Source organism: Bradysia coprophila, unplaced genomic scaffold (assembly GCF_014529535.1).
Source record: "Bradysia coprophila strain Holo2 unplaced genomic scaffold, BU_Bcop_v1 contig_373, whole genome shotgun sequence".
NCBI lineage: Eukaryota > Metazoa > Arthropoda > Insecta > Diptera > Sciaridae > Bradysia > Bradysia coprophila.
In genome coordinates this window covers 210180-227398 of record NW_023503632.1, presented here as the reverse complement: position 1 = coordinate 227398, position 17219 = coordinate 210180, and the positions used below count along the sequence as shown (strand labels likewise).

Sequence of the window (17219 nt, the reverse complement as noted above, 5' to 3'; positions counted from 1 at the left end):
CGTGATAAAATTCATAAATGTTCCCCTATGCTTTTGTCTTTTTTTATATATACTTATAATTGTCGGTTTTCTCAGCACTACGGAATATCAATGCTTCGAACCATGCCATTTTCATGCTTAACAAAAGAACTTTCGCTCGTATGGTTTTCGTTAATAAGTATTTCGTTGAATTCATCACTTTAATGAAGGAGTTAAAACTCTACTCTTGTACAAAGAACGTGTAATTAGAGATGACACAGAACAAAATCCTGCGAGTGATTTTTTTGAAAGTGGATCAAGCTCTGTTAAGGGCTGTAAATTTTGATGAACTTTAAAAGGAGATATCTCACACCTTTCGACTTTTGGCTATCTGGGCATGTAAACAAATCGTCGATAAAAAAATAGCTGCTACGGAGCCTGGTCCACTTTCAAGAAAATCCCGTTCCGAAAGATTTTCTTGGGATTTTCATTGATTTTGTGGGACATTAGAAGGGTTTTTCTCACAAATTTCACATTGATAAATGTTCTTGGAAAGAAGTGAGTACCGTTTCCCGACTTAGGAGAGGTTGCGGTTTATAGATTCGTAGTCCGCAAATTTCGTTCGACAAATGCACTCTTCAGCAACCACTTATAGGTATGTACTGGCACGGCAGAGTAAAATAAACTGTCCCTAGTCAAATCAAGTGCTCCTGTCTGGTACTCAAATGAAAATCTAGATTCGATGCTTTTACCTTTCACAGATGATAAGCATAACAGTAGTTTTACCATCGGATCTATTACTTCATTTGATCAAAATAGATATTTTTAAGATATTGATTTCAAATCTTTTACCTTGTCGTTTATTCCTGAGGTCGTTATCGATAACATATGATAGGAACAAATCTTGTATACTTGCTTTTCGTTTCCGTCCAGCTTTTCGTTACATTTGTGCCAAAGTATCAGCTGCTATATGAACAAATCGAGAATATTTTGATTATACTCGATCTGCCATCTGTGGTATCCCGTAACTGCTTGTGAGACTTATACAAAGATGGACAAAGACGGAATGGCAGAAAATTAATGAATCGATAGGATAGGGTAACACGCAACTGTGACGTAAAAGACCAACTAAATTCAGAAACAAAAGCATCAACTTAGAAGCAGAAGAAGTAGGTTAAGATGACCGTATGTAAAGTAAATATTTGCAGCGAAAAAAGTCAGGACTCTGAAAACATAGAGTCTTAACATTGACTTCCTCTCTTTTTTGATGTTAAGATTTCCATTAATTTCAATTCTTTCCGAACAAGAAAAATGTCAAAATTTGAATATGCATCACAATTGGAACTAAAATTTTCTTTTCTTTCTTTGCAGGAAGTAAATAAATTTCGTATGCCAACCAGCTATTACATCCGTTACAATGGAAAGCTATTGGAAGTTCACCGTGTCGTTGCATTGATTGCGTGGCATTATAACTTATACGGAAATCATATTAATTGACGAGTGTAAAATGTGTTTCCGAAATTGCAAAGTGTTCTGAGTTCGAGATTCATTGAAGACACTCATTAAATGTGGAATCTATCGCGTAAGCAAAATGTGCAAATAAATGTGTGCAGCTCAATCGATTCGCGTGACATCAACTGAACAAAAATAATTGATTTGGAAGGTTTACATCGAAAACACGAAAATATTTAAACTTTCAATTAAATCCGTTCCAAATCGCAACAAAAGAAAAGTAGAAAATACAACCAGAAAAAGCCAGAAAAGGAAATAAAAAACGAGAACAGTTTGTGCTTCATTTTCGAATACAAACATGTCACTAACATTTGGATGTACAAGGATAAGATTAGATTTTGTAGCGATCGCTCTTTTATCATTTTTTATTACAAGTGGCTGTTGTATTAACTGGCAGGAGAATGTGCGACCGAAACTTTATGTTGAATTGGGTAAGTACACGTTTTCATTGTCCCGTGATTTTTTTGTCGTTGGTCTTTTTTTCATTTTTCATAAACTGCTTTTGTCAATATTGAAACTCTGGTTGTGTTAAACCAACTCAAGATACAAACCCATAGATTTACACTATGTACTCTATGTACAAACCTAAATTCAGGCATTAGAAGTGCCATTATGTCACTGAATTTGAACCATTTTCAAGTACTAATTTTAGGAAAACATTTTATCATATTTTACAAAAATTATTTCCGAGAAAATTAAGGGAAATATTAGTGAAAAATCGGACAATTTAAGGAAAATGATTTCCTAAAAATAGTTCCTGTCTTTTTCCTTCATTGGTATAAAGTGCGTCATTTCCGTTTTGATCCGGATTTTCGGTTATTTCAATTTTTGTTGGAAAACCAAAATAATCAAATAAGTTGTCGACGGTGGCGGAACATTCACGATCAATATCGTCAGTAACGATATTTTGGACAAAAAGAATATTGTTTTCTTGACGATAATATCGTTTTCTAGACGATAATATCGATTTCTAGACGATAATATCGATTTCTAGACGATAACATCGTTTTCTAGACGATAATATCGTTTTCTAGACGATAATATCGTTTTCTAGACGATAATATCGTTTCCTAGACGATAACATCGTTTTCTAGACGATAACATCGTTTTCTAGACGATAATATCGTTTCCTAGACGATAATATTGTTTCCTAGACGATAATATCGTTTGTTAGACGATAAAATCGTTTCCTAGACGATAATATCGTTTTCTACACGATAATATCGTTTCCTTGACGATAATATCGTTTTCTAGATGATAATATCGTTTTCTAGACAATAATATCGTTTTTTTTTATACGAGAGTGTTATATGTAATACGAGAGTATTAGCACGAAATATTTACAGTCATTTTACTAGATGAGACATTATTACCAGAGCTCATTGTCTGTCGTCACTGTTGATATCGTCAGGAACGGTATTATCGTTTCATGAACGATACTATCGTTTTTTGGACTGTAATAACGGTCAGAAAATGATGATATTTCTCTACGATATTAAGTTCAGAAAACCATAATACCGTTCCTGACGATATCGACAGTGACGACTGACAATAAGGTCTCATCTAGTAAAATGACTATTCATACTCTACTCTCGTATTACATTGTAAACGTTGATGACCGGAAGGGGTTATGGAAAAATTAACTTCTTCAATAGATTCTGATTGGCGAACTAACAATCTGGTAACTTTTACAATACACCAAATTGCATTTTACATCGAGTGTCGAAAAACACATGAACTCCATTCGTGTCTACGTGTCAATGCGCAGAAGAAATATTTTTATTTTCTGATGCCAGGTAACAGTTTCAGATCCATTTATAAACAAAACCTTTCCATTGTAATCATATACTGTCCATGTTACAGTTTCCACTATATTGACGAGTAAACAAGATTATAAATATTATTTCATTGGATTGAATTTCGTTCTGCCAACGTATTATTCAATTATAACGAAATAAAGCCGGCCCACCCTATTCATTTACATTTAACCAGAATTTTAAAATATTAAAGAAAAAAATTGTTTATGAATATTTGAGCATGATGTGGGTGGTGAATAACGTTCGAACTGTATCGATATTTGATAATGAAGTAAATTGTCATTTTTCGGTGGAAATGGAAAGTTAATTAGTTATATCGTCAGTCAGAATATGTTCTTTCTATTGATACACACGAGAGGTATCGAGCGTATAGTGATATGGTCACGTGTCACAATAGAAAGCTAGAACACAGAGTGAATGTCTCTAAAAGAATTTGTTGTATTTTCAAAAGAGTACGTTACTTCGGAGAATGATTTGATTGGTAATCCACCATTTTTCAATTATAATGAAACAAGCTATGGTAAACATATCGCGATATAATCAATCAATCAATCTATTACTTCTTTCGTTGAAGGCATCGCTCAGTCTGCACTAATTCTAATACTTCATTAGCGCTCTAACGTACTTTTTACTGTATATAATAAGGGATCACTCAGATTCCTTCGCATATTTTCTTCGTCGTGTCGACAACAGATGACAGGAAACTGCGGGAGAGGGCTTTTTAAATTCAAAAATTGATTAAAATTCGTTCATAGTTGGTTTTCGATTTAATTTTGCTAAAATCAATCAAATCGCGAAATGCTAGAAATTACAAAAAAGTAGAATAATCACCTGTTCATAAAAGACCATTACATATGTGCCTCCAAGTTCTAATAAAAACATAGCTAACGCCGACCCGTACGAAACACCTATTCGTATCAAAAGCCTTTAATGTGAAACTCTTCATTTCTCTTACTTCATTTTCTTCTCTGCTGAAAAACTATTCTCCCTTTAAAATCACTTACATTATCCACTCTTTGCCTTGTTATCATATACAACTAAATTGCCGGAGGCAATATAGACAGCCCCGTACGAAGACAAATTTCATAAATTCCTATTTAAACAGCTATATTTAACTATATTTCACTATAAATAAACATTTCACAGATAAATATATGCTATTATATAGCTCTATATGCCTGTATATAGCTCAATATAGCTGTATATAGATGTCCGTATATGGAATCCCTGAAACCCCACACACATAACAAATTATTTCCATGTTAACAGAAACTCTCTAAGTACCATTTTTCCCAAGATATATCACTTTTAATAAAATCCAATATGGCCACCGGCAGCCATTTTGTTAGTAGACCGGAAATAGTACCGACGCTTTACATTCGTTAATACCTTTCAAACAAAAAAAAAATCATGAAATTCGGTCAAAATTTACTCGAGATATTGTCAAAATACACCACGTTCACTGTACTTCCGAGTAGCCAGATAAGAGCTCACTCCAAGAGACCTAGCTCACGCTCCGGAGAACATAATTTCATAAAAAAAATTTTCCCTGATTGATACGGTCAATACCTATCTAATAAAGCTCAAACAGACGAAATATGTTCAAATATGGCCGACCTACAAGCAAAAACTGCTTGCCGCCCTGTGCCTATTCCACACCAAGGGGTCTAACTCACGAGTCGGTCATCCGATTTCCATAAACTTTTTTTTTGTCGATCGGTATTGTAAATACCTTTTATTTGACGTATCACTTACAAGTTTAACGTTTAAATGTCCGGAGATATCTTCGAAAAACCGTAAAGCACTTATTGGGCCACAGCTCGGGAGGGGTCGATCCAAAATCACTCATCTTCGAACTTAGCCTGTCTTTTGACATTACCAAACGGAAAAAAAAAGAATTTTCAAAATCGGATGCGTTTTACTCAAGTTATCGTGCAGACGGACAGACGGACAGACGGACATTTTTTTTTTCGCGGATTTGGCATCTCTAGACAACCACAATAGGTTTCCCCTTACTCAGGGAGTCCAATTCGACGTGTTACAAACGTATGCGTAAACCTATAAGACCCCAGTACTTCGTACGGGTCTAAAAATAAAAAAAGGAAGAATAATCAACTGTCAGTTGATTTTTCACCAAATCGAATCTTAAATTTTTTTCAATATCAATCATATTTCGCATAAGATTAAAGATTTACCCCAACAAAACAACAAAAAAGTTTATAATAAAATAAATTTGTGCATGCGTAAACTGTTAAATGAGTCGTTTAAATTACTTTCAGAAAAAGTATTCAATCCGGAAAAATACAAAAATAGTCGTCGGCTGTGTTGAAAAAACAGTCGATCGACCATTTTAAAACAGTCGATCGACTGTTTTAAAAAGGTGTTCTTAGGGCGCCTACAAAAAAGGCGTCCGACTAAAATGTGATTTTCGCGGAAAATAATAAAATTTCATGCGTGTCAGGTGGATTTCCAATAAGAATTAGGGTGGATCTAGCGAGTTGTCCCATAAAACGGATATGTGTGGAAGAAAATTGTAAATTTATTGATGTTTTAAAATAGTCGTTCCCGCGGCGATCATCACGGTAACGACTGTTTAAAAAGTCTTACCAATTTACAATTTTCTTCGACACATATCGGTTTTATGGGACAACTCGCTAGATCTACCCTAATTCTTATTGGAAATCCACCTGGCACGAATCAAATCTTATTATTTTCCGCGAAAATCACATTTTAGTCTGACGACCATTTTGTGGGCGCCCTCAAAAGACCTTTTTAAAACAGTCGATTCGACTGTTTTAAAATGGTCGATCGACTGTTTTTTTTTACACAGTCGACGACTGTTTTTGGATTGTTCGACGACGGTTTGAATACTGTTTCTAAAAGCAAGCGATTTAAACGACTCATTAACCCGTTTATTCTATACACACATGCACATTTAAATTATTTTGTCAACTTTTTTGCGAGGGTAAATCTTTAATTTTATCGGAAATATGAATAATATTGAAAAAATGCAACATCTAATTTGGTGAAAAATTAACTGACAGCTGACGTGTCTTCCATTTTTTGTATAGAATTTTTTGTATTAGAACTTGGTGGCACATATGGTCATTTATGGACGGGTAATGATTTTTTTGTCATTTGTCATTTGTCATTTGTCATTTCTAGATTGTCGCGATTGGATTAACTTAATTTAAATTAAATCAAAATACAACCATTAATGGATTTCCGAAATTAAAAGGCCCTTTCCCGCAGTTTCCAGACTGGTGCGATAAATTCGGACAAATCTTTAAACATTGTCTGCTAAATTCACTAAATTATCGAAATGCTGGAGTTAAGGTGGTCTCACAGCACTGCCTACCTTTTAGAAAACTTTTCTTGATTTTCTCAAATTTTCTTGATTTTCTAAAATTTTCTTTAATTTTCTTGATTTTCTAAAATTTTCTAAAATTTTCTGGAATTTTCTTCAATTTTCCAATTCTTTTAGAATTCTCGTAAAAATGACTAATTATAGAAAATTCAAATAAAAATGATTGATTCTGCGTGAATCTAGATTCGAAAACAAGTGTTGGTCGACCTAGGAGTTCTGGCCTGGGGCCAAAAACAATTTTTCATACCTCGGACCCGTCCAATATGAAAAATACTATTCGTACTACGGACTAAAAGTCTTCTAAAACTTCTCACACGCTAAAAAAGACTTTTAGCTATTACTTTATTATTATACTATTATTTTACTATTATCACTCATAGAAACGAAAAAACGATGTTGGAAATTTTATTTCATTAATTAGAAACTTGTGCAAATTCATCGAAGGTAAATAGTGGAGTTTTAAATCATCGGCTACACCAAAAAAATTTGTTTGCTTTTGAGTGACAAAATTCGCCGTTTTTCATCACTGCGTTTACGTTATAAAAAGTTCGATATTCTCGTCCGAAAATGGATTTTCATTTATATTTTTTTCGGGCGCGATCGAGCGTGAAATGATTCTTGTTGAAATGGTGGAGTGATTTCTCGGGTTCACCTCGTTAGGATAAGATTACGACTTCTTCTTCTTCTTCTTTTTCAGCCTGTTTCTATCCACTGCTGGATGTAGGCCTCTCCAACTTCTTTCCATTTCGTACGATCCATTGCCATTTGCTGCCAGTTTGTACCTGCAATATTCTTAATTCCGTTTGTCCATCTCTCTGGTGGTCTACCTATAGCTCGTCTTTTATATGGTCGCCAGTTCATGATCTTTTTGGTCCAACGTTCGTCTGTCCTTCTTGCAATATGTCCCGCCCAGCTCCATTTCAGAGATGCTATTCTTTCCATGACATCAACGACCCTGGTTTGTTGTCGAATCCATTGATTCGTCATTCTGTCTCTGAGTGTTATTCCAAGCATACTCCGTTCCATGGCTCTTTGTGTCACTCTCAATTTTTCTTCGGATGCTTTCGTTAAAGTTAACGTTTCCGCTCCATAAGTGAGCACTGGAAGGACACAAGTGTCGAAAACTTTGCGTTTCAGACTATTATTCATTTTGCTTTTGAAAATTAGTCTGAGTTTTCCGAACGCTGCCCATGCAAGACCAATCCTACGTCTTATTTCTGCAGTTTGGTTGTCCAGACCTAACTTCAGCTTATGTCCTAGATATACGTAGCTGTCGACTCGTTCAATGACAGTGTCACCAATTTTGATTTCTCTATCGTCACCGATGTTGGTCATGACTTTTGTTTTCGATAAGTTCATCTTGAGGCCAACTTTGTTTGCCTCTTCACTTAACTGTTGTAGCATAAGCTGAGCCTGACCTAGATTCGCTGCTATCGGTACAATGTCATCAGCGAAGCGGAGATTGCTCAGGTACTCTCCATTTATCTTTATTCCCATTTTACTCCAGTTTAACTTCCTAAAAACACTCTGCAGAATCGCCGTGAATAATTTCGGTGAAATGGTGTCACCCTGCCTTACACCTCGGCCAATTCTGAATTTCTCCGTGCTCTTATGAAGTTTTATACATGAAGTAGCATTTTTGTACACATATGCATGAAGTTTAACGAGGACGTAGCAGTAGATAAGATAGGATTAGATAGATCAATCTTAAGGCTGAATGAATCGTGAGTTGGAAGCCGAAAGAATTGGGGTTAAGGGACCAACGTTGAGGCGAAACAACACGATCAGGAAGCCCAAGGATAGAACGATCCCAGAATTCTTATTAGCTACTAGGTTAAGCTTTTCAACGACGTCCTTTAAAAGACGTCAATAACCTTTTGCTCAGATAGGTTCAAAAGAATGGGCAAAGCTTTATGGAAAAGAATGTTCAAAAAGAGTAACACTACCCCGTCGGGCACTGTGCACTTTGATAGGCACTGTGGTCCCGGTACGTGCAGAAATGCGCGGGTCAGAGCTCGGGGATTACCGGGGGCGAGCAAAGTAAAGCTTTCATACTCACCAACCCGCAGTAGCAAGCGTGGTGTTTTAATGCTAAAAACCTTCAAACGAAGCCACAACGAATTATACATTGCCACATATAATGCCAGAACATTGTCGTCAAGACAAAAAATGCAAGAAATGGAAGAAGAGCTAGAAAAGATAAAATGGGATGTTGTGGGAGTGAGCGAAGTGAGAAAACCTGGAGAGGAATGCCTGAAATTACAATCAGGGCATACATTCTTCTACCGAGGAAGTGACAGTCAGATGCTGATGCACGGTGTCGGATTGTTCATAAACAAGCGGTGGTCGGATCGCATAACTCACACGAAAAGCATATCCGATCGAGTGATATACGTAAGCCTGAAGATAAATAACAGATACAGTGTCAAATTAATTCAGGTTTACGCACCCACGTCCACCCATGATGACGAAGAAGTAGAAAGATTCTATGAAGATGTCGAGAAAGCTCTGGACGAAAACCCATCACATTACCAATATCTCATCGGTGATTTCAATGCGAAGCTGGGAAAACGAGAAGAAGATTACGACTAGTACCGAATAATTCAACTTTTCATCACTCGTAACAAAATGTATTACTCTTGAAAGTCGTCAGTGTTCCCCGATACTTAAAAACAGAGTGCATTCAGGTCTTACAAATTCGTAAATAGATATATAGAATGATATTTAGTGTTTGCACAAATGGGCTTGAATTATTGAAAATGTTGTAGACTAGCTAGAAAAAAAAGCTTGTGAGTGAAGTGATTAGGCTGTTTTGGATTTGGTTGTTTGACCTGAAATTGAGGAAAATGACTCAATCCGTTTAAATCGAATAAGTTACGAATATACACGTTTCTATGAAAATAAAAAAACTTTCACAGTGTGTGAATCTCTGATTGAAAATTTTCAACGGATAAAACTGGTAATTCGTTTAGCGATTTTGCAATTTTGCTCAATATAGCAACAACTTTAAATCGACTTTCAAATAAGAAAGAAAATTGGATTTAAGACAGTTTAGAAAGATTGTGTGTCTGCTGTCTGTGTCTAAAATATCTCTGAAATAATTCTATACTAAAAATTAGTTAGCATTGAATAGTAACTTCAAGCAAAAAATTCGGTCTAATATAAGAAAGTTAAACGGTCTTTCATGTTATCTAAGACATGGTGAATTTTTAATCAGTCCTAACTTAAAATATTAGACAAGAACTTTACCTAAAAGCCAAATTGACAGACCACAAAGCTTATTAAATACTTAGAATCATAACCGGTTCCGAAGTAAAAATAATAGTACTCCGGTTTTCGAAAAATCGGTTATAGATACCGGTTTTCTAACCGGTATTGCATTCCCTAACGAGAATCGGGAATAATACGTGCGATCATTCACACTACATGCAACAAAGAGTTTTGTTCTAGCGCTAGCGCATTTACCTTCTGGTTAGAACATATTTCCTCAGTTTAGACTGTTATTGATAATTAAGATAATGGAGGAAACTACTGGAAATCAAACATTCAATCTCCCTGAGAGTCGAGTTTCGACTCAAAAGTGATGCCTGTTGCGTACTATCTCTGTTTGTTGATCAAAGAATAATTTCAGAGATCATAATAGTCATTCTTTATATTTTTTGCGTAATTTGAGTGGAATTATAAATAAAACTGTTTTCATGAATTTTCTACAATTTTCTAAAATTTTCTTTAATTTTCTAAAATTTCTAAAATTTTCTAAAATTTTCTAAAATTTTCTACATTTTCTTAAATTTTCTTGATTTTCTCAAAAACTTTTCTAAAACACAGGCAGTGTCTCACAGTCATCCATTTCGCCACCGTGCGTGACAGTTGTCATTTCAAACAATTTATTGTATGAAATGCCAACTGTCATGTACACAGAGGCAAAACGGAATTCAGACTTAGTTTTAAAACGTTAATAACCCTCTGAGACGAGAGTTCCTTTAGATGTTTCTCTGAAAATAAAATTTTGAACAGCTCTAAGTGCCGCCGTGGTATCAATCTACTTTTTGTTCCACACATTGTGCCTTGTGATTAGGGACTATTTTTGGGAACGCATTTCCACATTTTTTACAAAATTTTCACTGACTTTCCCAAAAATTTTTTTCTGGAAAATGAAATCCTAAAAACAGTTTGAACTTGTGCCTGAAATGCATGTGAATGTGAGGAATAAAATGGTCTAAATAAGAGTGTTTATAACTGTAATATAATTTCCGCTTTTTTTCTGGACGCTTCTGAAATTTAGACATGAATTTACTTCACATGTTTATGAGCATTTTTGTTTGTAAGAGTGGACCGACTGAAGCAAATTCGTGTATAAATTTCACTCGATCGGTAGAACTTAAATTTATAAACTTTTCACCCAAAAAAGCACTGTAGTCAATAATGTCTCTTCTTTCGATGTAGGACCCGAAGAAATTCTCAAATTTCAAGGGAATGACTCAGTCGTGGATCATTTCAAGTTGGTTCTACGTGATGGCAACAGCTTGCTGGTTGGAGCAAGGTAACTTAATTCATATTGAGCGTGAGTTGAAAGACACTTGTAACCATTGCATCTTCCCCCATTTCCAGGAACATAATTTATAATTTAAGTATATTCGACTTGTCGGAACAGCAGAAATTGGTTTGGTATTCCCCCGAAGACGATGTGAAGATGTGCGTGGTCAAGGGCAAAGATGAGGTAATTTTGGATCAGGCAGTCATGGTGAATAGCTAACTTAATGCTAAAAATTGCGATCAATTTACAGGAAGCCTGTCAAAATTATGTTCGAATTCTTGTCATGCCAACACCAGGTCGACTTTTAGTTTGCGGTACAAACTCGTTTCGTCCAATGTGCCATGTATATCAAATCAATGCAAGTAACTATACTCTTGAGACTGAAAAATCGGGACAAGCCGTGTGTCCCTACGATCCCCAACACAATTCGACAGCCGTTTTTGTCGGTGCGTACACGAGAGAATTTACACAAAATTGAAATTTCGAAATTGAAAATCTGTTGTCACCAATTTCAGATAACGAGCTGTACTCTGGAACGGTTGCCGATTTCAGTGGAAGCGATCCGATCATTTATCGGGAAACACTTCAGACTGAACAATATGACAGCTTAAGCTTAAATGGTGAGAAGACACAATTGTTTGTCGTCTTTCGTTCGATGTGAAAAACCGTTTTCCTTTTCATTGCAGCTCCAAATTTTGTGAGTTCGTTTACGCAGGGGGATTTTGTGTATTTTTTCTTTCGAGAAACGGCGGTCGAGTTTATAAATTGCGGAAAAGTAAGATCTTACGTCAAAAAAGCTTCAAATTTCTAATTCCATAAATTCTGAACAGTCGGTCTTCTCAAGAGTGGCCAGAGTGTGTAAATGGGATAAAGGCGGACCACACAGGTTTCGAAATCGGTGGACAAGTTTCCTGAAAACTCGCCTTAATTGTTCGATGCCCGGAGATTTTCCGTTTTATTTTAACGAAATTCGTGAGTTTAAAATCATTTTTCCGAATAATTTTTGATATTCATCCTCCCTCCCAAACAACAACAGAGTCTGCCAGCAGTTTAGTGGAGGGACGATATGGACACACTAATTCAAAGCTTATTTACGGCACTTTTACGACTCCTTCCAATTCCATTCCTGGATCTGCAGTGTGTGCTTTCTCATTGCAGGTGAGTACATGAAAATTAGTTTTACGAAAATTCGTTGGTTTCAATGAGATTGTTTTGTAGGACATTGCGGACACATTTGAAGGCAATTTTAAAGAACAAAGTGGACTTAATTCAAATTGGCTTCCCGTTAACAGTGCTCAGGTTAGTATAAAAATTGTCACTTCGGGCGGGGGATTGAACATGGAACTAATTTCGAGATGGGTGGTGGGACTTCCACTTGTATGATCTAACGTTTGGATGATGTTTTTGTCCATTCTTCATAAATTCACATATCTTACCGACATAGCGCTTCCATTGTTATCTCTTTCTGAAAACATTGTTGACTCTAGGAATGTCTGTGGTCGAATTTACTAGACGAAATCATGCAATTAGTCTCATGGATTCTTTTGGAGTTAAGTCTTTACGAGACTCTCATAACGAGAGTTAGATTCGATTAGAGTCGAAGTGTGGGGAGGCCTTTATACAAAGAGGCGGAAACCCAGATCTCAGATCCCTTAGACCTCCCGCTTCTTACCAAGAAATCGTTAAGGCGCTTTCCATCTGAAGACCGCAGAACCTCATCATGGACAAAACACAAGAACAGATAGGATCGACCGACATATTCTGTGGATACGATCGATAAGCTTGCATTGGTTCGTTAGTAACCTTACAAGAGAGTTACGAAGTCTTGATATTGAAGACTCACCAATCCTCTGGAGCTATAACTTCTTCGGACCGTCAAGTCCCTGTGACTCCATCCTGTAAATTGCCTGAATTGAGTTTCTCGGGGGTTCGATAAAATTTGAAATGGAAACTTTTGCTGCTTCTGTGTCAGACCATTCAATAATTTGCTACATTTAATTCAAACTAGGTACCCGATCCGAGGCCAGGATCATGTCATAACGATTCACGAACACTACCCGATTTGACGTTGAACTTTATAAAAACGCATTCGTTAATGGATGAAAATGTACCTGCATTTTTCGGTCAGCCGATTTTAATAAGAACCAGCACAAAGTACGTATACACGAGTGTTGATCAAGTTAAACCATTTTTTTTTAAATATTGTCTCTCCTTTCCCTCAGTTATCGTTTTACCCAAATTGTAGCTGATTCTCAAATTAAAACGCCCGGTGGGAAAACGTATGATGTTATATTCGTCGGAACAGGTATGTCTGGTGGCATTGAGGTTCGGAATCATTTTTTCAATTCATTTCCATCTAATCTTAGACCACGGGAAAATCATCAAGACGGTGAATGCTGAATCAGCCGACTCCAACAAAAAGGTCAGCTCCGTGGTCATTGAAGAGCTAGACGTTCTAGCTAAGAGCGAACCGATCAGAAACTTAGAAATAGTGCGAACAATGCAATACGATCATCCCAGAGATGGCAGTTACGACGACGGTAAATTAATCATCGTCACCGATAGTCAAGTAGTAGCGATCCGGCTGCATCGATGCAATAACGACAAGATCACCAGCTGCAGTGAATGTGTGGCGTTACAAGACCCATATTGTGCGTGGGACAAAATAAATGGTAAATGTCGATCGCATGGTGCTCCTCGATGGTTGGACGACACGTATTTCTATCAAAATGTTCAGACCGGTCAGCATACTGCTTGTCCGTCGGGCAAGATAGCATCGAAAGATGCTAACGTTGGCGAACAGAAGGGCTATCGCAATGATATTGACATGGATTCACATCGTCCGAGCAAAGATCAGCCAAGTGGTGAAGTGATCAATATTATGCAGGACAAGAATTTCGATGGCAATGGTCCACAGATATCGGCTGATGTCATCACCGCCCAGTACTCGGTCGAAACTCTGGTAATGGCTGTCTTAGCTGGAGCCATTTTTGCGCTCCTCGTCGGATTTGTTACAGGATTTTTTTGCGGTCGTCGTTGTCACAAAGACGAAGACGACAATTTACCGTATCCGGATACGGAGTACGAATATTTTGAGCAGCGGCAAAATATCAACCGTATCCAAGCTGAACCAAAATTGCTTCCACAAGTCGAAGAAGTTACGTATGCTGAACCGGTGTTGTTACCACAGGCATCTAGTCAAAATAAGATTCAACACTCACCGAAAAGTACTCTTCGCAAGCCAATGCATCATGGCATTGGTGCCAATGAAACTCTCTTCCAATTTCAACCAGATGGTTACAATACACGTGATACTTACCGGGGCAGGGATAATTTCGGAACGTTACGATCGCACCAAGTGAGTACACCCAAAGACGGTGGTGTTTCAGAGTGTCTCGAAATCGATCACATTTGATTCGATAAATGTTTACAATTTCAGGGTGATAATTACAGACGAGGTGACGGCTTTTCAACCACACGAAGCGTCAAAAAGGTAATTCAAAATTTTATTTTATTTTTGCAATCAAAACGAACCTTTTAGTTGCACATACGAGAGAAACCATTCACACTATGTAGGAACGGTCTATCGCAAAATTTGTTATTTACTCTGCTGTAATCGTTGCCTTTGGATAACTTGCCATTGCAGTCTGTTTAGATTTACTTGACTTGCGATGAGAGTTTTGGGTTGAGTTTGAAAATTTTGATTCGTTTACAGTTTTGCCTCATTCTTACTTCGTATGCTACAGCCTTTCTTTGCTACAGCCTTTCTCAATGAAATTTGTCGAATGTATTTTCATTTGGCTCATTTTAAAGGTCTCTTTTAGACAGGAAATCTAGTAGACTGCAATACTGCAACAGCAATGAGATGCAGAGTGTAAATTGTCGGGATGTCTGGCAAATAAACATTCGATCATATCGAGCTAAAAGTCGGAGACTTTATATGAAGTTCGAAAAGTCAGATGTAATTCTAGCTTTCAGCGAAAAAAAAATATGAAAACAGGTGGCTACTCCACCAGAGAAAATTTAATTTTAAACCAGCTCATTCACGAGCGACTGCTACCCATGACGAATTTTACGATTTCAAAGACTTTCATTGTGAGTTATCGATGAACTTTAACTGGTCACTGCACTGTGAGTTGCGGGAAACCGGGAAAAATGGGAAAATACGCAGTTCGAAGACGTTGAAACACCAGAATGGTGAGCAGAATAACTTTTCGCTCTTTTTCCATTGCTATGAATTTCGATCTGAGCGACGCAAAATCGATCGTGTGTTTTGGACCTAACAGTGATAGATAAAAGACGAAATTTTACTGGCGGACTGTTGTTGTACAGGTGTAAGATAAAGGCAAACGTTTTTGTAACTGGTTATGAAAGGGATGAATCTCATCCAGACAAATACACCAGAATCGGAATGATAGAATGAACCGCCCTCGGAATATCTGCTTTTAGTGAATCTTTCTCTATATTCTAAAACGAAAAAATTTCATTTGTGTTTGGTTTCTCAATAACGTCAATTGGCTTGTTTGACCTGTAACACGGCAGAGTAAAGTATTTTACTCTGTCGGGACTATGAACTAAAATAATTTTGTAAATAATTTTTTCGTTCGACTATCCTCTTTCCCATTGTCTCATTTCATTTCATTTATTTATTTTTCTTTCTTATCAAATAGGTGTATCTTTGAGACGGGAGTGGGGCGGCTGAGACTAGTCAGGGACTCATTAATCAAAATATGGTAATTATCTCATAATTTGGCAAACATAAAATTTGTGGAGTCTAAACCATTTAAATAACCCGGAAAATGTGTTGTTCAGTAATTTATTCAAAATTGTCGACAATTTTCGTTCAAATTGACATTTGTTTTTCGTTCTGTATTTTTGTGCTTTTTTATCGTTATGTTTATGCACGCGGTATTTTCGTTTTCATTGTCCAAAAACATTTGTGTAAATCAATTCGATTATTTCATTTGTTCGTTTTTGTTTTTGTTCAAATCACAAAGATTGATTTCGAAGTTACCCCAGCTCAATTCTCTTACTCTTTACGTAACAACGACCTTCGTTTGAGGCAACAAAATTGCAGAGCTGATTTTTATTCACACCAGTGTCTCATCCTCGGTGTCAAATTTTCTTTGTAGACTTTTGATGCGAACTAAAAGATTAGTGGAAGTGACAGTAGTGCCACCTTAGCTTTTCTTTCTTGAATTTCCACCTCAAGAAAGCCCTCGTTAGAAAACATTTTCAAACAAAATCGGAAATTAGTGTAAGACATCTTGAGCTTATATAATCATTAGAGAAAAAACATAGACAGGCGAAAGCAGTTCCAGCTACGAGTAGTCATCTGTTATCTGTTATCTACGGCAGTGACAAAAATAAACAATGGCAGTCGATTAATGTGAGATTTTGTAGCGAAATATATGTTTAAACGAATGAAGTAAAAGATGTACTATCAAACATTAGACGAGATGCTTTAAACAGAAGAAGTAATAGATTCGATAAGAACATTTCACTGACCCAAAATCGTGCAAATTTTTATAAATTTTCACAATTTGAGATAACTTACAGAAATACTTCCACGAATGTAGTAGCAGACGTTTCTTTAAACGCAAGACCAACCATACGTGAATGTAATGAGAATTGAGCTTGTTTTTCGTTTCACATTTTTCATTTCATTGAATCGTATAGGACGCAGTCAATCCATTTTTATAAGAAGTCTTGAGTGTAAAACTACAAAACCGAAATAAACGTTGGATTATAAGAGTTGCGCCCACTTCTTAAATAAATCGAATGATCCTATACGAAGTGATTGTGCTTTCAACTAAATGTGGGTGCGTGAAGAAGAAACAAAAAAATATATTAAAATTTCGAGGGTTTTATTACATCGTCAGCCATCCCGCACCCAACTTTTATTGCACTACATGTCTGAAAACTACTTCAACTTTACACACACAAAATATGATTTTGACTCAACACACCACAAGAGAAAGGAAATTTCTCTCGACATTTTCTCGATTTTCTTTTCTTCTATGCTCAA

General features: G+C 36.5%; 1 protein-coding gene and 1 long non-coding RNA gene across 5 annotated transcripts in view; one reads left to right on the top strand and one right to left on the bottom strand.

Moving 5' to 3' along the window:
• Positions 1–17219, top strand: part of LOC119082107 (semaphorin-1A) — a 32102-nt gene that overhangs the window by 3390 nt on the left and 11493 nt on the right. For 2 of the 4 annotated variants that reach the window (XR_005088573.1, XR_005088574.1), the window contains exons 2-15: positions 1330–1901; positions 11101–11197; positions 11266–11374; positions 11442–11637; positions 11707–11811; positions 11878–11966; positions 12022–12163; positions 12228–12349; positions 12410–12490; positions 13200–13345; positions 13414–13496; positions 13558–14549; positions 14631–14684; positions 15862–15924. Coding sequence is in view for 2 of the 4 variants with exons in the window: in XM_037191482.1 (XP_037047377.1) it covers positions 1769–1901; positions 11101–11197; positions 11266–11374; positions 11442–11637; positions 11707–11811; positions 11878–11966; positions 12022–12163; positions 12228–12349; positions 12410–12490; positions 13200–13345; positions 13414–13496; positions 13558–14549; positions 14631–14684 (2349 nt within the window). In the remaining 2 variants the exon portion in view is untranslated. The remainder of the gene's footprint in view (positions 1–1329; positions 1902–11100; positions 11198–11265; positions 11375–11441; positions 11638–11706; positions 11812–11877; positions 11967–12021; positions 12164–12227; positions 12350–12409; positions 12491–13199; positions 13346–13413; positions 13497–13557; positions 14550–14630; positions 14685–15861; positions 15925–17219) is intronic. The other 2 variants (XM_037191482.1, XM_037191483.1) reach the window with 1 other exon arrangement.
• LOC119082110 overlaps positions 11677–17219 on the bottom strand; it is a 26338-nt gene continuing 20795 nt past the window's right edge. The window contains exon 4 of the long non-coding RNA XR_005088575.1: positions 11677–11687. This is a non-coding gene — a long non-coding RNA (uncharacterized LOC119082110). The remainder of the gene's footprint in view (positions 11688–17219) is intronic.